The 16,990-nt window shown below is 40.5% G+C and overlaps 1 protein-coding gene across 1 annotated transcript; it reads left to right on the top strand.

Moving 5' to 3' along the window:
* Positions 1-479: 479 nt before the first annotated feature.
* Positions 480-16,013, top strand: MAP3K8 (mitogen-activated protein kinase kinase kinase 8). Its single transcript, XM_010585064.1, has 8 exons — positions 480-560; positions 1,482-1,842; positions 4,662-4,826; positions 6,339-6,600; positions 9,204-9,310; positions 13,019-13,171; positions 13,796-14,042; positions 15,553-16,013. Exons 1-8 carry the CDS (start codon positions 526-528, stop codon positions 15,684-15,686), a joined length of 1,464 nt encoding a protein of 487 aa, XP_010583366.1. The 5' UTR covers positions 480-525; the 3' UTR covers positions 15,687-16,013.
* Positions 16,014-16,990: the final 977 nt, after the last annotated feature.

Below are 16,990 nucleotides of genomic sequence, written 5' to 3'. Positions count from 1 at the left end.
TTTTTCCTTTTTTTTTAAGTATCTTTTTGTCTGGTTGTTATCTTTTGCCCAGAATAGATGGTTGCAGTGGATTATGAGAAAAGGAAGTGAGACCTCTCTAAATAGGGCATGGTCTACTCAGTTCTGCAAGAGGAAAAGGAGATCCTTCTCTTCTTTGCTACTAGCAAGCATGAGGCAGGGAGAATAAAACTGAGGACCTAATCATGGAAAAACTATTTTTCACTACTACTTGGAAATCTGGATGATCATACAGTAGCTTGATTCTTTTTTGAGCTGTCATCGTTTTCTGCAGAAAAATCCCCTGTTATCTCAGCCTTGTGATTACTAGTTTTTCTTTCCGTGAAGCCTGTGAAGCCAATGATCATATGAGTATAAACCAGTCTTTCTGCCTGAGCTGGTATGCCATGGCTTTATTTGTTTTGCTTTTTTTAATAGACTGCTACAGAACGCTGTGAAATTATCATCGGTGGTAAATACAGGTTCAAGAAACATGACGACTTTAGGGATTATATTGAGACGTTTTTGATGGTTTTGTGTGATGTAACCAGGATAAATACAAGGTAAGTGCTGTAGACATTTACGTGTTGAAAACTATTTGTGTAAGTATTTTAATGACTGACGATGCATATGTTTTTAACTTGAATAAAGTAACTCTCTCTGGCTTAAAGTAGGAACCTGGGATGGGAAGGGACTTCTTGGGATGTTGAACCCAGTTTCTTGTAGTGAAAGTCCGCTTCAGCAAAATGGTCAAGATTTACCTTAAAAAGTTTTTGTTAGGACTAGCGAGGGCAGAACAAACTGCTGGAAACTGCTTCAGAAGGTCTTTGCTTTTGTGATAACTCCATTTCTGACTTTCTTCTGAAACTGGTGAAAATTTCAGTTCAAGTCTAGTTCTGATCAGTTATTTTCAAAAAAGATGGATTGTGTATATCAGGTGGTGACTTGTGCTTTATGCAATGATACTAACAGATGCTTATTGCTAGTGAAATGATCTTGCTCCATGACCTTCTCATCTTTCTGGACACATCACATAAATTGCTCATAAAAACTTGGGGATAAGCTAATTGAGTACATTTATATCCCTCTTTGTCATTAATTTCCAAATAATAAATTCCTTCATTTGTATTGAGGGTGCTCCTTCATTTTTGCATATCCAGCAAAATAGAACTAGTATGTGCTTCCTTACTGTGCCAGTTCCTCTAACGAAAAGCTTTATCAAAGTAAATTCCAGGAATGAATGACAGGGGAGGTTCACTAATAACTTCTAAATAAAATTTCACTAGCAGAGAGTTTTTCTCCATTTCCTCTTCACCCAGTCTACTAATTATGATTTTCTTCATAATACAAATTAATAATTTTAAATCTAACTGTATAATGATGAGCTGTCTATCACCCCAATCACTTTTTTTCATTCTTACTTTGCTAAAACAAATTTAGGTGAAAAATGTTTTCAGGTTTGTTTGTTTCTTTTTTTTTTTCAGGAGTGGTTTTGCAAAGTGGTCAGTAATGGAGTATATGAGCACGGGTAGTGATAGCAAAGAGGAGATTGACTTGTTGCTAACTAATTTAAATATGTCTGAAGTGATAGACATCATGGAAAACCTTTATCCAGGTGGAGACCTTGCAGTCTATGAAGACAGCTTGATTACAATGTGTGAAGAGGCAAATCAAAATGAAGAACGTGCGGAATCCTTGCTGTTTTGTGAAAGGGAGGTTTCTTTGATGTCCTCTGTCAAATATGGGACTGTGGAAGACCTGCTTGCTTTTGCAAATCAGGTGTCTAACACTTCAAAACAATTTAAAGGATGCAGACAGCAAGAATCTGGAATCCTTTTGAATATGGTATGTCTCTTTTCTTTTTACTTGAAAATTAGTAGACCTTAGGAGTTAGAAGTTTTTAGTAAATCTAAACAAAGATCACCCCCAGTCCCAGGAGTAACAGTCAGGCTGTTGTTCTCTGCGCAAATCTGGGACTGGAGGGATCTCTGAGGTCATCAAGTCTAGCCCCTGCAGTCTCAGGCAGCTATGGAAAAAGGTCTGTTGTTCAGGAAGATCCACTCTATGTTGCCTCTTGGGATCCCTGGAGATTAGAAAACATTGCCCAACATTGAATACAAACTTGAGATGTGCAGTAAAAAAGCAAAAGCCACAACTATGATGGCTTACAGGTTTGGGAAATGGTAAGGGTTTTCTAGTGCCTTGTGTTCGTGCAGTAAAAAGAGTTCATTATGCAAAACTCCCAATAAAAGTCTAGCATCTATTTTGGTATATTTACTGAATTCACTCTCTATGCACAAATGTAAAAAGTAGCAATGTAAGGAGAAAAAGCATATAGTATCAACTGTGACTTTCAGAATTAACAGTATTATGTAATGTCACACACTGCTAAACTCAAGTATAGATGTGTTGCTTTGAGATATGTTCATTTTTTTCCCTAAAATGGTTGGTGTTCTACAAGCGTCTGTAGATGTTAGTGTCATTGGACTTCTGTTTAAAATCAGTTGCTCTGGAAACAAATCAATTATGAAATGGAAGTTTATTCATATATGTTTGTGCTGCTGCTTTATTTTCTTAAGATATTTTCTACATCTATCATCTAAAATATCTTGCATGTAATGTTTTATATGTGAACGTTGGCTGCTTGAGGCTTACTGGTTACTGAGTTTGTGTGTGAAATAGCACAGGGTATTGCTTTATTTTGATTTGGAGGGAACATTGCAGTATTGCAAAACAGTCACTTTTAAACTCTGTAACACTGAAATGACACTTACTAATATTAAATGTTTCCTATACTTAGGATAGACACTGTTCAACATACTCGAGGTTATTTTGCTTCCATATTGTTTCTACAGATGCATACAATTGGTATGAACCAAGTACTATGAGGTGCATATGATCCCATTAAGCAACTGAGGATTGGAGGCAGGGCATTACCTGTACATGCATTTCAGCAGGTGCATCTACACTGTAAATATCTATAGCATTTTGGTTAGGATCAGGAGTGTTTTTGATTGCCTGGTTACCCCCACTGACTGCACCATGGCTTGTGTCACGAAGGGTCTTGGAGCACACAAGCTGGACTTCTTTCAGTTGAAACTAAACTGCAGGATGTGTTACAGCCACAGATGAGCATTCGCTGCATAGGACCAGGCTCGGAACTAGTCCTGAAAGCCTCCTGAAAATGTGAATAGTGTGGTGGTTGTTACTCTCTTGCTCTGCAAATCCACTCCACTCGGTCTCTGTTACTTTCCAGGATAGGTGTAACCTATGTGGATTATCTAGTATCAGCCCCTTGAAATGCAGAAGTGAGCAGGCGAGATGTACGGATTGCTAGAGTCTTTACCTTGGTTCTGATAAGTAGAGGGGAGGCTCATTCTGCATATCCTAAGCAAAATACTTTTCATAAAAAGACACGCACCCCCCAACAGTTCAGAACTTATCCTCCCGAAAATTAAGAACTTCAAAGAATTAATTTATTTCATGTAAATACTAGTCACAAATTACAGTTTTAGCAGTCAAGAAGATACTTTCCTAATTAAAAAACATGAAGGTAGTTAAAGCATAGAAGGATTATGTGCATTACCTCTTAAAAAGAAATCTAAACCAAATAATTTTCCTAATATGCTGTTATCTTAAAAAGGGTAGCTGAAGAGCTGAGTACGTGAGGCCATGTGACAGACATGAAGTGATAATATCCTTGATCTGCCTTTACATATCTTCAAGAATCTCAATAAAGGAGCAGTAAACAGGTTAATGATATTCAAGATACGGACAATACTTTATATCCCTGAATTAATTAGAATCATGTTCTCAGGAAACATTACTAATTCTTTAGCTGAGAGAATACTAAGAGACTGAAGAAATAACATCAAACCTCAAGCAGTACTCACATGGCTGTACTTAGGAGTTTGGTCTTTCTCTGTCATGTGCAGAGGGAGGGAGCTGTTTTGGAGGAAGATTTAGAGCAAGATACTGACTTAGATGCTCTGAATTGCTTCCTGGAGCAACCCTCTTTGGCTTGTTGACTGTATAGAGAACCAAAGCTCCCAACATTACCTACCTAAAGCAGATGGTGTGCTTTTTTTTTTTTTTTTTTTTTTTTTAACTACAGTATAAAACTAGAAGGTGGCTGGTAAAATCACAGCAGACTTCTTCAACCTTTTACTAGGCAGCAGAAACTCTGATACAGGATGGAAAATTAAAATGTGTTCCCCGAGCAGTACATGTGATATTAGGAAATGCTGAAACTCTTGCTCACATTGTATAAGATAGCCTGTGAGTAACAGGTATGTGGCATAACAGGTTAGTAGATTACAGGAAGGACAAACATGTGCAGGTAAACCTAATAACAAGAGGTGGGTAATTTCATTAATCCAGCTGCTGTTGTTGTTGTTTCAAGACAATTAATTGCAACTTACACTTTGTAAATTAGTCACTGGAGAGAAACGTGGATGCCTGGGCTGTGAATGAATGCCACACCTCACATGCTGTTCCCATTTGGCATTTCTAAATAAAGACTGCTGAACAGATCGCATGCATCATGCACATATACAAGTGATTTTTTTTTTTCCCACCACATGTATAAAATTAATAAGGCTTAAAGTAGTTTTAACTTCATTGCGATTTTTTTATTATTATTATTTTTTTATTTAACTCCACAGATCACACCCAAGAATGGGCGCTATCAAATTGACTCGGATGTGCTCCTGTTTCCGTGGAAGCTGACTTACAGGAACATTGGCTCTGATTTTATTCCTCGGGGAGCTTTTGGGAAGGTGTACTTAGCCCAAGATAGAGAAACCAAGAAACGAATGGCATGCAAACTGGTATGTTAGTTCAGTAGTTTTATCTCTGAGCAAATATTGTACGACACAGTACATACAGTATGTTTTCAAATATGTCTGCATGAAATTCCACTGTTAGACTGGTGATCATCTTCGTTTTGTTGGCCTACACAAGGTAGGAAAAATCCATGTATTAAACTGTTAACTTGTTTTAATTTTTTTGTCTCTGAGACTGCTAAAGTTTCAGCATTTTGAGAGTATCTGGAAGTATGTGTAACTGCCATGTGGGCAGGCCTGCTGTGCTGTGGGGGTAGAAGTATTTCTACTTGTCCTGCTGTACTCATGGCGGTAAAATATCAGCATGAGGTCACGTCCCTGCTGAAGGTGATAGCAAAACCCTGTTGCTGCAGATGGTTTTAGGATCTTGTGCTTTCACTGGGGTCTTCAGACATAAGTTTTCTTTACTCCAGTGCCATTAATGTCCCTGAGAGCTCAGCTTAAGTGCAACTCTTACTGTGTTTTGGGCACTGACTGAGCATAAGGCTGTGAGATATTTCAAGAAAACTGCTGAGCACTTCCCTATTTTTATACATGCCAACATTTTCTTTCAACTTTACCTTTCAACATACTATTCTGAACTGAACAGTAAATGCTTAGGGCCAGTAAAAGCTCAGCTGGGACACTGCTCTGTATCCCCGTGCTCATGAGTAAAGCACGCGCATTACTTCTGTATGGGAAAGAGTTGGGAAGGCTGTTGTATGTCCTTCCATTGCAGCCGGTGTATCCACATGGGGACAGATTTAGTTTGCCACTCCTGCATAACTCATTGCAGAATTAAAGCTTCCTAATGTTTCTGAAGATACAAAGAGTATTTCTCATTGCAGTAAAAATGTTAGCCTCTTATTTGGTTCACAGCCACAAATCTGAGGGAAGGAGAATAAAAAGAGCTGTAGTAGCCTTTCCATGTCTAAGCAAACACTGCTTTTTATTGTCTTAGCAATCTGCTATCAGGACTTTTTAAAGAAATATAGTGCTGCCAGTTGCTTGCTTTAAAGCAGGTTTCATTTCTTGTAAGCCATAAAACAGTGCTAATAAGGATTGAATCAAGGTCAGTAATGGTCCTGACCATGATTAGTCTGTAGACTTTGCTGAGCACTGCAAGCACTGATCCACATGTCAGACAGGTGTATAGTTCTGGTAGAGCAGATGAGACTGCACAAAGCTAATGGAAAAAGCAGAAGGATTTTTATCTCCTTCACCAGGAAGTTTGCATAGAGCTTTTGCGTAACCACTGGATTTTGACAGGAATAACTCTTGCTACATCGCTTTTTCTGGAAGATTGTGCTTTTTATTTGGGCATGATTCCAAAAACTCTCTCAACTGTAAACTGGAAAGGAAGAACAAGTCACAGGATCAAAATAAAGCTCCGTATTTTAACAAGTGCATAGGAATGCTTTGCTTCCTTCTTACATTTTAATCTACAGGATAACTAGTGTTAGTACAGATAACTTGTTTTTTGAGCTGCTTTTCCGTGGTTTTGTTTCAATATCCTAGGTCCCAGTGGAACAGTTCAAACCATCGGATGTTGAAATACAGGCATGTTTCCGTCACGAAAACATTGCTGAATTATACGGTGCTATTTTGTGGGATGAGACTATCCATCTCTTTATGGAAGCTGGAGAGGGAGGATCTGTCATGGAAAAGCTGGAGAGTTGTGGTCCTATGAGAGAATTTGAAATCATTTGGGTGACAAAGCATATTCTGAAAGGACTTGACTTTCTCCACTCCAAGAGGATTATCCACCACGATATCAAACGTATGTGTGTGGGATTCTTTGGGGTGCTTTCTGGTCCAAGCTGGGCTGGGGCTCTGGTGGAGAGCCTGGGACTGAGCTGGGGTGCATAGCTTCGCATCTCTGGGAGGGATGGGTAATGCTCAACAAATGACAAGGTCGGGTTCTGGAGATAATAATTATTTACACTATTTATTAATTCACTGCAGTGGAGAGGATGATTCGAAAGTCATAGTTCCTTTGCCTTTCTTGAGCAACTCAATTTGAAATAAAAACCTAAAGAAAATGAGTGAAATTATCAGTCTGTGTTAAACCAGAAGTTTCCCTCTTTCCCTGTAAATTCATCCTGAGTGCTTCCGTGCCCACCTTCCTCTTGCACCTTCTTTTAGGTTTTATGTTTCTGCATGGATGTTTCTCAGTTTGAGATGCTTTGGAACTAAATACCTAATTTGTACTCTTTTTTTCTTTCAACAATTACTGCAAATTTTACTACATATTTGCTTTTAAAAAGCTCTGAGTATTAACATGTATAAATAATTGAAACGTATTGATACTAAACCTAAATTAAATACATTAGTATTAAATTGCTTTAAAATTTAATTTTAATGCATTACATTTAATTTAATATTAAATACTGTTTCTCCCAGCACCACCTGTGCCCGCAGACAGGTAAATTCTGCCTTTCTGGTAACAGTGCTTCTAATGAAGACTTACCTCTTCTGTGAGTTAATTTTTTGCTGAACTTGAGGGCTTAGAACAGAAATATTCAAACTGAAGTGTTACAATAAATAGTTGACAGAAGACAGTTATCAAGAATTGCTAAATTTTTATCTCAGTTTTGCATTACTTTTAGTTAATGTGGGTCAGTACTTTAGATGTAAGCCTTTGAGATTCTGACAACTATAAAACTGCTTAATTTTTCCCTTAGTTGTGCTTTCTTACTTGTAGTAAGAGTCTTTCCTATGGGTTTACTGTAATTGACAGTAACAAAGACATTAATTAAAAGGTTTAAAAACCAAACCAGCCAAAACCCAACCTACAACATCTACACAGTGGATAGGAGAACCATTCCATTGTGAATGTGGTGGATGTGAGCGCATTTTGCTTTTTCCAGCCTTTTTCTGCGTTACTGAATGCAGGGCAGCAGCTGAGGTGGAGGTGCTTGGGTGCAAACCCCGGCCACGCTCCTGCCTGCAGGGAGCTGTTTTGTTCGAGGGGGTGAGCTGGGTAACCCTGGCCCTTAATGGCAGTCGTACCCACCACCTGGCGAGGTGGCCTCTGCTTGAGGGAGATGAGGTGTGTGCTTTCATCCATCAGGTGGAATCGATAGAAGAGGCTGTTTCCCAAACATCTCTGATTTCATCCTTACTGCATTTTGAGTCTGTCCTGCTGACGCAGGAGGTGATGGGGATTTTACTGGGAAGAAGACTGCCCTGAGCCAGGAAGGGGAGGAGGACTTTCTGTTGGTTCTTAGCAGCAGCTCAGTGCTGCCACTCACTTTAACCCTTGGTTGGAAAGCGGTTAAATTGAAGGTTATTTGGTGGGGGAAACTTTTGCCCAAAACCAGCTGAAGCTGGGGCTGGGTGCAGTCCCAAACAGGCAGCAGAGCTTGCTGCACTGTGGCAGTGTGGCCCTCTGCACTGTCCTTGACATGGTGTTTAAAATCCGTATTTTCAAAGGTATCCCTAAAATTACACCTTTATTTCTGTAGTTTTGTAGCACTGGTTGGGAGGCAGGTATGTGAAGGATTGCTTCAGGAACCAGTACTGCTGAAATCAAGTCTGTGTCTTCTCACTGGGTGGGCATGGTGGGCACAGTCAAGATGGAAAATGACCCACAGTTTCCTCTGGGAGAAGATGTGTTTCTGTTGTGTAACTTGGAGACTTCATTTGTTCTTGTCTTCTGAAATGGCAAACAAGAATTTCTCAAGGTTTACACGCAGTACTACCTTCATAAATATTTGATCAGAAATACAACTGCAAAGAAAGCCCTCTGAGCACAAAGTTGTGCCTTAGGCAGAGTTTTATGAAGGAAAGTGAGTTAAGCTCCTAGATATTGCAGCAATTTGGTGGGAGTTTGGAAATCCCTGTCTTGTATTACTTTTGCAGCCATAGTCTTGTCCTCTGTCATCATGCTGAGCTGCTGTTGCTGACTGCTGCAGGAGACTGGTGTGGATGCTGTGGAGGGGCCTCGGTTTCTCTCTACTTCTGTCTTCATTTACATTGTTAGTGTAGAGAAACTGCTTGGTGACCAACAGTTATGTTGTTTATAGCCAGACCTGCACAGCATGCTCTCCACCTTGGAGACCATTAAACGTCTTCAGAGCAAGCCTCACTGCACTGAGGTGCCTACCAATCTTCCACCTTCCTCCCTTACCCTCAGCCATTTTTTCTCTCTCTCTCTTCTTTTTTAAGCTAGGAAATTCTCCAAATGTTGATTCTTCTTTTATGTAAACCAGTCTAGGTTGATTTTTAAGATATGATTTAAAATTGGATGCAGTTGCTAACAGATCCATTTTCGCTAGGAGAAGTACTGTGTTGTCTCCATCCAAATGAAACTGGCACGTTGTAAAATAAATGCCTAACATGCTAGAAACTTAAATGTTGCCATTTTTATTTTTCTTTTAGCAAGCAACATTGTCTTTATGTCAACTAAGGCTGTTTTGGTGGATTTTGGCCTAAGTGTTCAAATGACTGAAGACATATACTATCCCAAAGACCTTAGAGGAACAGAGGTAAGAAGCTGGAGGGACAAAAGTTCTTATATTACACCTATGGTTGTGATGCTTAGGCTCAAATTTGGAGCTTGAGGGTAGAAACTCAGGCAAAAGATTTTTATAACAACATCAAAAAGTTACAAACAAACATTAATGTAATCTCAATTATATTTTTATTTTCAACTGCTGAATGGAGAATCAGATGTTAGATTTTGAAAGCCATGTCACCTTCTCTGTAGTCCCATTTCTTAGCAATTTCTAAATCTGAAGTCAAAGAGAAATCAGGGTTCACTGAAGTCAAACAAGGGAACAGTACTCTGAGGAGGGTTGTTTGCAGTGGATCAGCTGCTGGTCAGAGACACTTCAGACAGGAATTTGTTCTTTGCTCTAGCAAAGATTTCTTCTGAGATACCAGCTATGGACTGGGGTGACCTGCTCAACACAGTAGTTTGACTCCTCCTTTGAAACTGCAGAAATTACAGACCTCTGGGTTTCACTGTCTTTCTAGTCAGGGGAGTAAAGAGCTTACAATGCTTACTATACTGGAAGCAACATGCTTTCTGGCATTTGATGTACGTGCCTTGTGGTGTTTTTTTTTTATTTTGGTTTGGTTTGGGTTTTTTAATTTGTTTGTTTAAGGGGGTTTTGTGTGCTGTTAATGAGAATAAGAAAAATGGTGGGAATGAGTTGGAAGCCCTGGTAGGGTATTTCCCAAGGATGGAGGTGTGTGTAAAAAGGAAATTTCCAAGTTTGTGGAGTGGACTGGTGTGATGATCCTCTCCTGGCTGTTAGAGGACAGGCCAAGTTCATGTTGGTAAGAACAACTGTGGAAAACACTTAATTCTTCATTTAGTAGGAAGAAAATTATTCCGCACTGTTGAGCACCTGCAGTCACGTCCTCAGAAAGCGGATAGTCCCCACAACCCTGAAACATGGTGGTGCTTGGTGTTGACTGTCTTGGGGGAGAGGTAGGCAGTCCTCGGAACCAGCAATCCTGCCGTTCCACCACAGCATTGCAGGCCAGAAGTAAAGTCACAGAGAGAGTGCTGGGAAAGGAGATATTCAAATACCAGTCAAAGACTTAAAGGAACATCATGAATGCTAGTCTATAGGTTTTTCTGCTCACAGTCTTCTTCCCAGGCATCTTCCTCTCCACAGTGCCTGTGTTCAGCCTTGTGGGTTGCCTAATCCAGTCACCCACAAATGTCCTCTGTAGTCTTTGATAGCGCTGGCTTTCTTGATTTTTTTCAAAGTAAGATCTGGACTCCAAAGTCCTCCTAAGTTTTGCACCCTCTATTATGCAGCCTTAAGAAATGGTGCAGTTGTCCAGGAGTGCTGTTTCTTCACATGGTTGGGCAACCCCTTGTTTGGGCTCTATCACTGCCATGCAGCATTGTGCCTGTGAACTGGATGGTTTCTTATGTCTGGTATTGGTAGGGACTCGTGTCCACGAAGGAAGTGGCAGTTGGAGTTATCTTTCTCCTGTGCATGTTCTCCTCTGGGGGTTTTTATTAGGTTTTATTAGGGTTTTTATTTGCTTCTATAGCACAGGAAGTCTGAATGTAGTGAATCTGCTTTGTGTTTATGAAAATGAATAGTTGCAATTCTGACAGAATGACTGAAAGATAGTTAAATTTCGTTTAGTTGGTGTAGCATGAAAAACCTGTGTTTCTGAATAGTGTGTACAAGGCATGCAGCACAATATACCCTGGTTGTGATGAAACTGCTCTGTGGGAAATACTTTTTCTAGGCATTTGCTACACTTTCTCTTACGCTTCTGTCACTTTGTTAAAATATGGAAGCTTCAGTTACAAGTGTTTGAGGGGAGGAAAAATTCGTCTGCTGAGGTTTATTGAATGTGGAAGGTGTGATTCATTTGCACGAATGCTAAAGTATAACTAGCACAGCATGAAGAAAAGGACTGGTTTTTAGTTGGGTTGTGTCTCTGCTCTGACCGGTAGACGTGTGCCAGCCCAGCAGTAGGAAGGAGTGAGAATGGCAAGGTATCCGGGGCTTGGGCTGCCTACTTCGGTGACAAGAGTCTTAGGCCAGTCTAAATCAGTCTGAAATCACAGCTTTGGTGCACATCTCATTTTTGCTTCTTGTCCCTGTGCAATCAAGGTGCCTCTTGACCATTTTCACACCTGGACTGTAACTGCAGACAGGTTCTTGTTCCAGCATCTTTTTTTCTCAGGAAGGCAGCTGCTTTTTGTTTATATAGATTTCACACAAGTCACACTGTATTTGCTAGTCACTTTTTTTTTACAAAAGTAGAAATTCTGTTCTTTGGTCCTTGTGAGACTTAAAGGCAGCGGGTGCGCATGCACTTACTCTATCGTAGCCCAGAGGAAAGCAATGGATAGGAGTAAGTAGCAGCTGTAGATGCCTGCCGAACCTTTGCACATGCTTCCGATCTGAAGCTCTGTTTGCAGATGTGGTATGTGATTTACTGGGAAATATTCCTCGGAATTTGCGTGAGCCCTGCAGCCTTTCTCAATCTGTGGTAGTAAGTAGTCAAACCATGTGGTGATGACTTAACTTCCTGCTCTTGTGTCAGTTAATGGCTTTTAATGTGATTCTTTGTGGCAGGATGACTTGAACTAATTAAAGTTCTGTTTGGTTCCTTTTGAGAGAAATTGGGTGAGGGAAAAGTAGAAACCAGAAGCAAACAGGGCGGCTTGCTAACCTAGTGTGTTGTGGGCTGAGCCCACACTGTGTTGAAACCTACTCCCTCAGCTGGTGGCGGTGGCAGAGCCATGCAGGCAGCTCCTGCCAGCTGCGGGGTGTGCCTCCTGCATCCTGCCCATCTCGTTCTCCTCCAGCTGTGCTCCCAGCTGCCTGGAGCTGGCAGGAGCTTCCCACTAGATCCTTCTTCAGGGTCTTGACAAATCCAAACTTTTCAGTGAAATGTTTGGATGGAAACTGTATTTTGGTTTAGACAAAATTAGAATTTTTGTTTTAAAAAAAGGATGGAAGAGGGATGCTTGCCTTAATAGCTGCCCTGGGGATAACCTGGTGGAAAGGGCACACAGCAGGACTTAAGAGACCTGGCTTTTAATTTATGCGTTGCCTTAGACTTGGTTTGTTCCTCACCATCCCATTTCTTAGGATAATACCCCAACATGCAGGTTATTGGATAAGGACTGGAGAGGAAAAGAGTAAGGAAGACAGGAAGGTGTATATCTGTCAGTTCTGCCCAGAAGAGTTGTATAGTATCCAATGTAACAGGGATTTGAAGAGTGGACTCCTACCCCCAGCTGGGTGGCTAGCAGTGAGGGTCACCCTCTCTCTTTAGCCTAGTGCATGGCCATGTTGTTCAAGCAGAATGGAGCAGTCCTGGCAATACAAACTGGCAATTCAGGCACCTCCTTTTGCTATGGAGGGATGAGGTTCCTGCTACATGGGTGACCGAAGCAGAGCCATGGCTTGAACCTCAGCCTCTCACAGCTCAGCTAAGTCCCATAGCCACTGAGCTGTGGCCTGTTTGGGGAGGGCAAACCTGGAATATGACTTTGTCCAGGTGCCAGACCAGAAAATCCCTGTGATTGTGGTAATGTACAGAGCAGAAAAATCTTATTCCCCAGATGGCGCTTGGTCTTTAGGCTGCAGGTACTAGTGGGGTGCATCTCTTCAGAGGGGAGTTTTCCAGATCACAAAATGTAACGATTCATCTTTGCTTCTTGTTTTCCCCTATTGATTAATCTTTTTTTTGTCTATTCTTCACAGATTTACATGAGCCCTGAAGTTATCCTCTGCAGAGGCCACACAACAAAAGCGGACATCTACAGCATGGGAGCTACTATTATTCATATGCAAACTGGCATCCCGCCCTGGGTGAACAGATATCCACGTTCTGCATATCCATCCTACCTCTATATTGTAAGTGTCCTTAGCAAAGCTATAGCTGAATTTCAGTTGAAGGCTTTCCTGTACTTTTGTTGGGAAAGCTCCAGTCATATAAAAACTATCAAAATATTTGTCAGAGAGATGATATCATCCTTTTTGCTTCGGGGGAGGGAGGGAAGAAGTGGGTTTTGATCATTTAGGGGAAGACAGAGACTGAGGTGGAGTCATCTCTGTGGTTTGTGTTACAATTTATAGGCCTTGAGTTTACTGCAAGGACAGGGTTAGAACACCGTGAAACTTGATTGAAACAAGCCCATCTGTGTTCTACCTGTCTGTTTTGCTTCAAAGTTGCAGATAAAAACTGGAGCCTGGCAAATATGATTCTCTGGTTCTTCCAGTGTGGTACAGAAATCTGGTGAATTTGCATTGCACCAGATTTTAGGCTTGCTTGGACTTGCTTTGAGTTTTTAAATTTATGATAAAATCTGATTTTAAAAAGGTGGATTTTGTTACATGTTCTGTTCTCATTGATCAGCCCAGCTTAAGGAGGTGATGAGTTTTAAGTGGGGAATTCCCAGAGCACTCGTGGTTATCTGTGACTTCCTCTTCCATTGTTTTTGGAATAACTGTTTCAATGGTCTTTTTTTATACCAACAGATACACAAGCAAGCTCCCCCCTTAGAAGACATTGCTGAAGACTGCAGCACTTCCATGAGAGAGTTGCTAGAAGCAGCTCTAGAAAGGAATCCTAATCATAGGCTGTCTGCAGCAGACTTACTGAAGCACGAAGCCTTACACCCACCCCCAGAAGAGCAGCCACGGTGCCAGAGTCTGGATTCGGCATTGTTTGAAAGGAAAAGACTGCTTGCAAGGAAGGAGCTGCAGTTGCCAGAAAACATTACAGGTAATGACATCAGGCTTACTTATCTTGCACTCTGTAGATTTTACTTTGTGTCAAAACTTGATTTGAGTGAGTGTTTAGAAACAAACAAAACTCAAAAAGCTTCTGGAAAGACACCAGTAAAACTCCCAATCAGATGAGATCACACCCAGAGCTCATTAAGTGTTACATAAAACGCCCATTGACTTCAACAGGGGAAGAACTTAGCCTGAATTCTGCAGCTCCGGAAGGGCTGGCTCATGAAAAAACCCTGGTAGTCAGTCATGGCACTTCATGAAGTATAGGTTGCTGTCCCAAATTGCCTTAATTTGCCACAGATGTTTTATTGATACTAGCGATTTGTTAACAAGAACAACAAAAAGGGTCCAACAACTACCACCATCACCAAATCCAACACTTTTTGCTTCCTTAAAGGAAAAGACAGATATAAAACCATGACTGTAATGTCGCTGAGTGTCAGCAGTACAAACCCTTTATTTTAGAAACAAAAAGACTGTAGGATAGAACACAGTTTCTCTTGTGCATTAGTAAGTGCTTTATGAAGGACAACACATGAACCAGTTAGGAAGCTCAGTGGGTTCTCAGATAATATCAAGCCCAAGAGAGGTTTAGTGCCAGCAACTTGCTAACAGGCTTCAAAATGCTTTTCTTGTAAAATATGTTAGGAGGGTCCTGACAAAAGGCATTTAAGAACTGACTCCAGACAAGTGGTTTATTTGATTGTGATAAGTATTTGAAAAGATATCTATGCAAAGTTTTGGGTGCTGTAATTGTTGCAACAAATCCACTTAAATCAATCACAGCCTTTGCATCTATTGATCCTTCGGGCTTTGCCTTGTGGGTGCATAATCCTTTAACTGGCTCAGGCCATCTGAATTAATTCTTTTGAAGATGAAAAAATATTTGACCATTAAACTGGAGCTTTAGTTTAGGAGCATGAAGTTCCATGACACTCACTATACAAGTATTCAGGGAAGTTCTGCCATTGCAAACGGGGTCTGGTTTCTTCAGACCTTGATTTAAAGGAAAAAAAAATCTGAGACTGATGGTCCCATATTTGTTCTGCATTGTCACACCGAGCGACACAAAGAGGATGTCATCTGTTTAGATGAAAATTCCCCTGTAATGAAGGGGAATTCTCAGCTGGCAGAAAGTTAGCAGGTTTTTTTCTTGCACCAAACTCTCCTTTAGCATTATGGCTCAGAGGATGAGGAAGCTCTGCCTAGCTGTCCCGGCTGAGGGAGGTCTTTTTTGAAACAGTTGAACACACTTGCCGTTTTCAGTAGCAAACTGCTTACCTTTCTTTTCCCTAGAGTTGTGGGTTGATTTGTTACCTTTTATTTTATTTTATATGAGGTTTATGTTATATTGTCCTTAAAAATGAAGCTTTCTAAACCACAGATAAATAAAAGCAAATATTAGGCCAATTATTCCAGTAACGTCTACAACCGTGAAACTGAACTAGTGTAGCTGTTTGTGCAATAATGACATGCTTTGTCTCTTTCCTTTTTAGATTCCTCACTGTGTACCGGGAGCATGGACGAGTCGGACCTGCTAAAGAGGCAAAGATCACTCTATATAGATCTTGGAGCTCTAGCTGGTTACTTCAATATTGTTAGGGGACCACCAGCCTTAGAATATGACTGACCCAGTAACATTTTATGTTGGCAGGTCAGAAGTGGACCTCTACCTCTTAAAACTTGATTTTAAGACTTGATTTTCAAATTTGTACATAAAAATATTGCCATTGTAGGCTGTCAAATGTGAATAGTGTTTAATTGCACCGATGATTAAGCTAAACCCTTAGGGGCTCTGATAAGCTGATCCCAAGCAACGACATTTGTGCATCTGCTGGTTGACCAACAAGAAGATGGCAAAAAGAACACTGCTGGGAATGTCTTAATCCGGGATATCTTCCTGTGCTGGGCCTTGCACTTTTATAAAAGTTGTAATATATGCTTGAAAATACTGCCATGAAAAAAAAAAAAAAATTGAGCATGTGGGCTGTAAGATTCAGTGTCTCTGAGTTGTCCTTAGAGAAAACCTTCCAAAAAAAAAGTTCTTGATTTAACTCATCAAAGACTGGTTCAGTCTTGTTCTGTCTTTGAGACTTGGCCAGTCTCTGGTCATTCTTAATGGAAATCAGGGCCTCCCTTAAGCTGAGCTAATTTCTATCAGTTATCTCTGTAGCCAAAGCATCACTTGGTTACAGATGTGTTTTAACTCTGCATCTTCCCTGGGCTGTCAGAGCTAAGCAGGGCCCTTTCCCCCTTCTCTGTGGGTGGAGGGAATCCTTCACTGGCTATATCGGTTAGCTTTGGGAATAGCGCAGCAAGCTGGCCCTGACAAAGCACGACAGTGATTCCACCTGCTTCCTGTGTTACAGCTACTACAAGGATATATTGGGTAGTTTTCAAGGGTAGATCAAATGTTATTCCGTATTGGTAACAGTGGGCAGGCTCCAGACTCTTGCTTTTTAATACTTTAAAATTGTACATGTGTATAATTGCCATGAGTGCTATGGTTTGGAAAGCATGTCATTAGTGACAAGCTGTGTTTATGTTCCTATGGAAATGGAATTATATTGTTCTTGCTGTGCCTCATACATTTGAAACATGATGTTTTGGATGATAGTAAAACTATGTAAACTGCATAGTTCTGTACATCCCATGGGATGAGAACGTAAACTTTTATAAAACTCTCTTTGATGCTTAGGATAACTCTTTATAAGCATTTGTGTTAAAATGGCATACTATGTATGTTGTATACTGAATCTTTTCTGAAGCACAGTCTCTTTTTCGTATGTCTATTATTTAATGCTGCTCCTGTCTAACACATGACCTTAAACAGATGATTTCTAGTTTGATACTGATATGGTCAAATGAATAAACCCAGCTCAGTGCCTTGAGATGTGGTCACTTTGTTATTTCATCTTTGCAAATGGCATGGGG

This window comes from Haliaeetus leucocephalus, unplaced genomic scaffold, assembly GCF_000737465.1.
Source record: "Haliaeetus leucocephalus isolate CR32 unplaced genomic scaffold, Haliaeetus_leucocephalus-4.0 Scaffold0, whole genome shotgun sequence".
NCBI lineage: Eukaryota > Metazoa > Chordata > Aves > Accipitriformes > Accipitridae > Haliaeetus > Haliaeetus leucocephalus.
This window is presented reverse-complemented; position numbering and strand designations above follow the sequence as displayed.

Coding starts and splice junctions, on each gene's coding strand:
- MAP3K8 (XM_010585064.1), top strand. CDS start 526: ATGGTTTTGTGTGATGTAACCAGGATAAATACAAG. Junction 561..1,481: donor GTAACCAGGATAAATACAAG/GTAAGTGCTGTA, acceptor TTTTTTTTTCAG/GAGTGGTTTTGCAAAGTGGT. Junction 1,843..4,661: donor CTGGAATCCTTTTGAATATG/GTATGTCTCTTT, acceptor TTAACTCCACAG/ATCACACCCAAGAATGGGCG.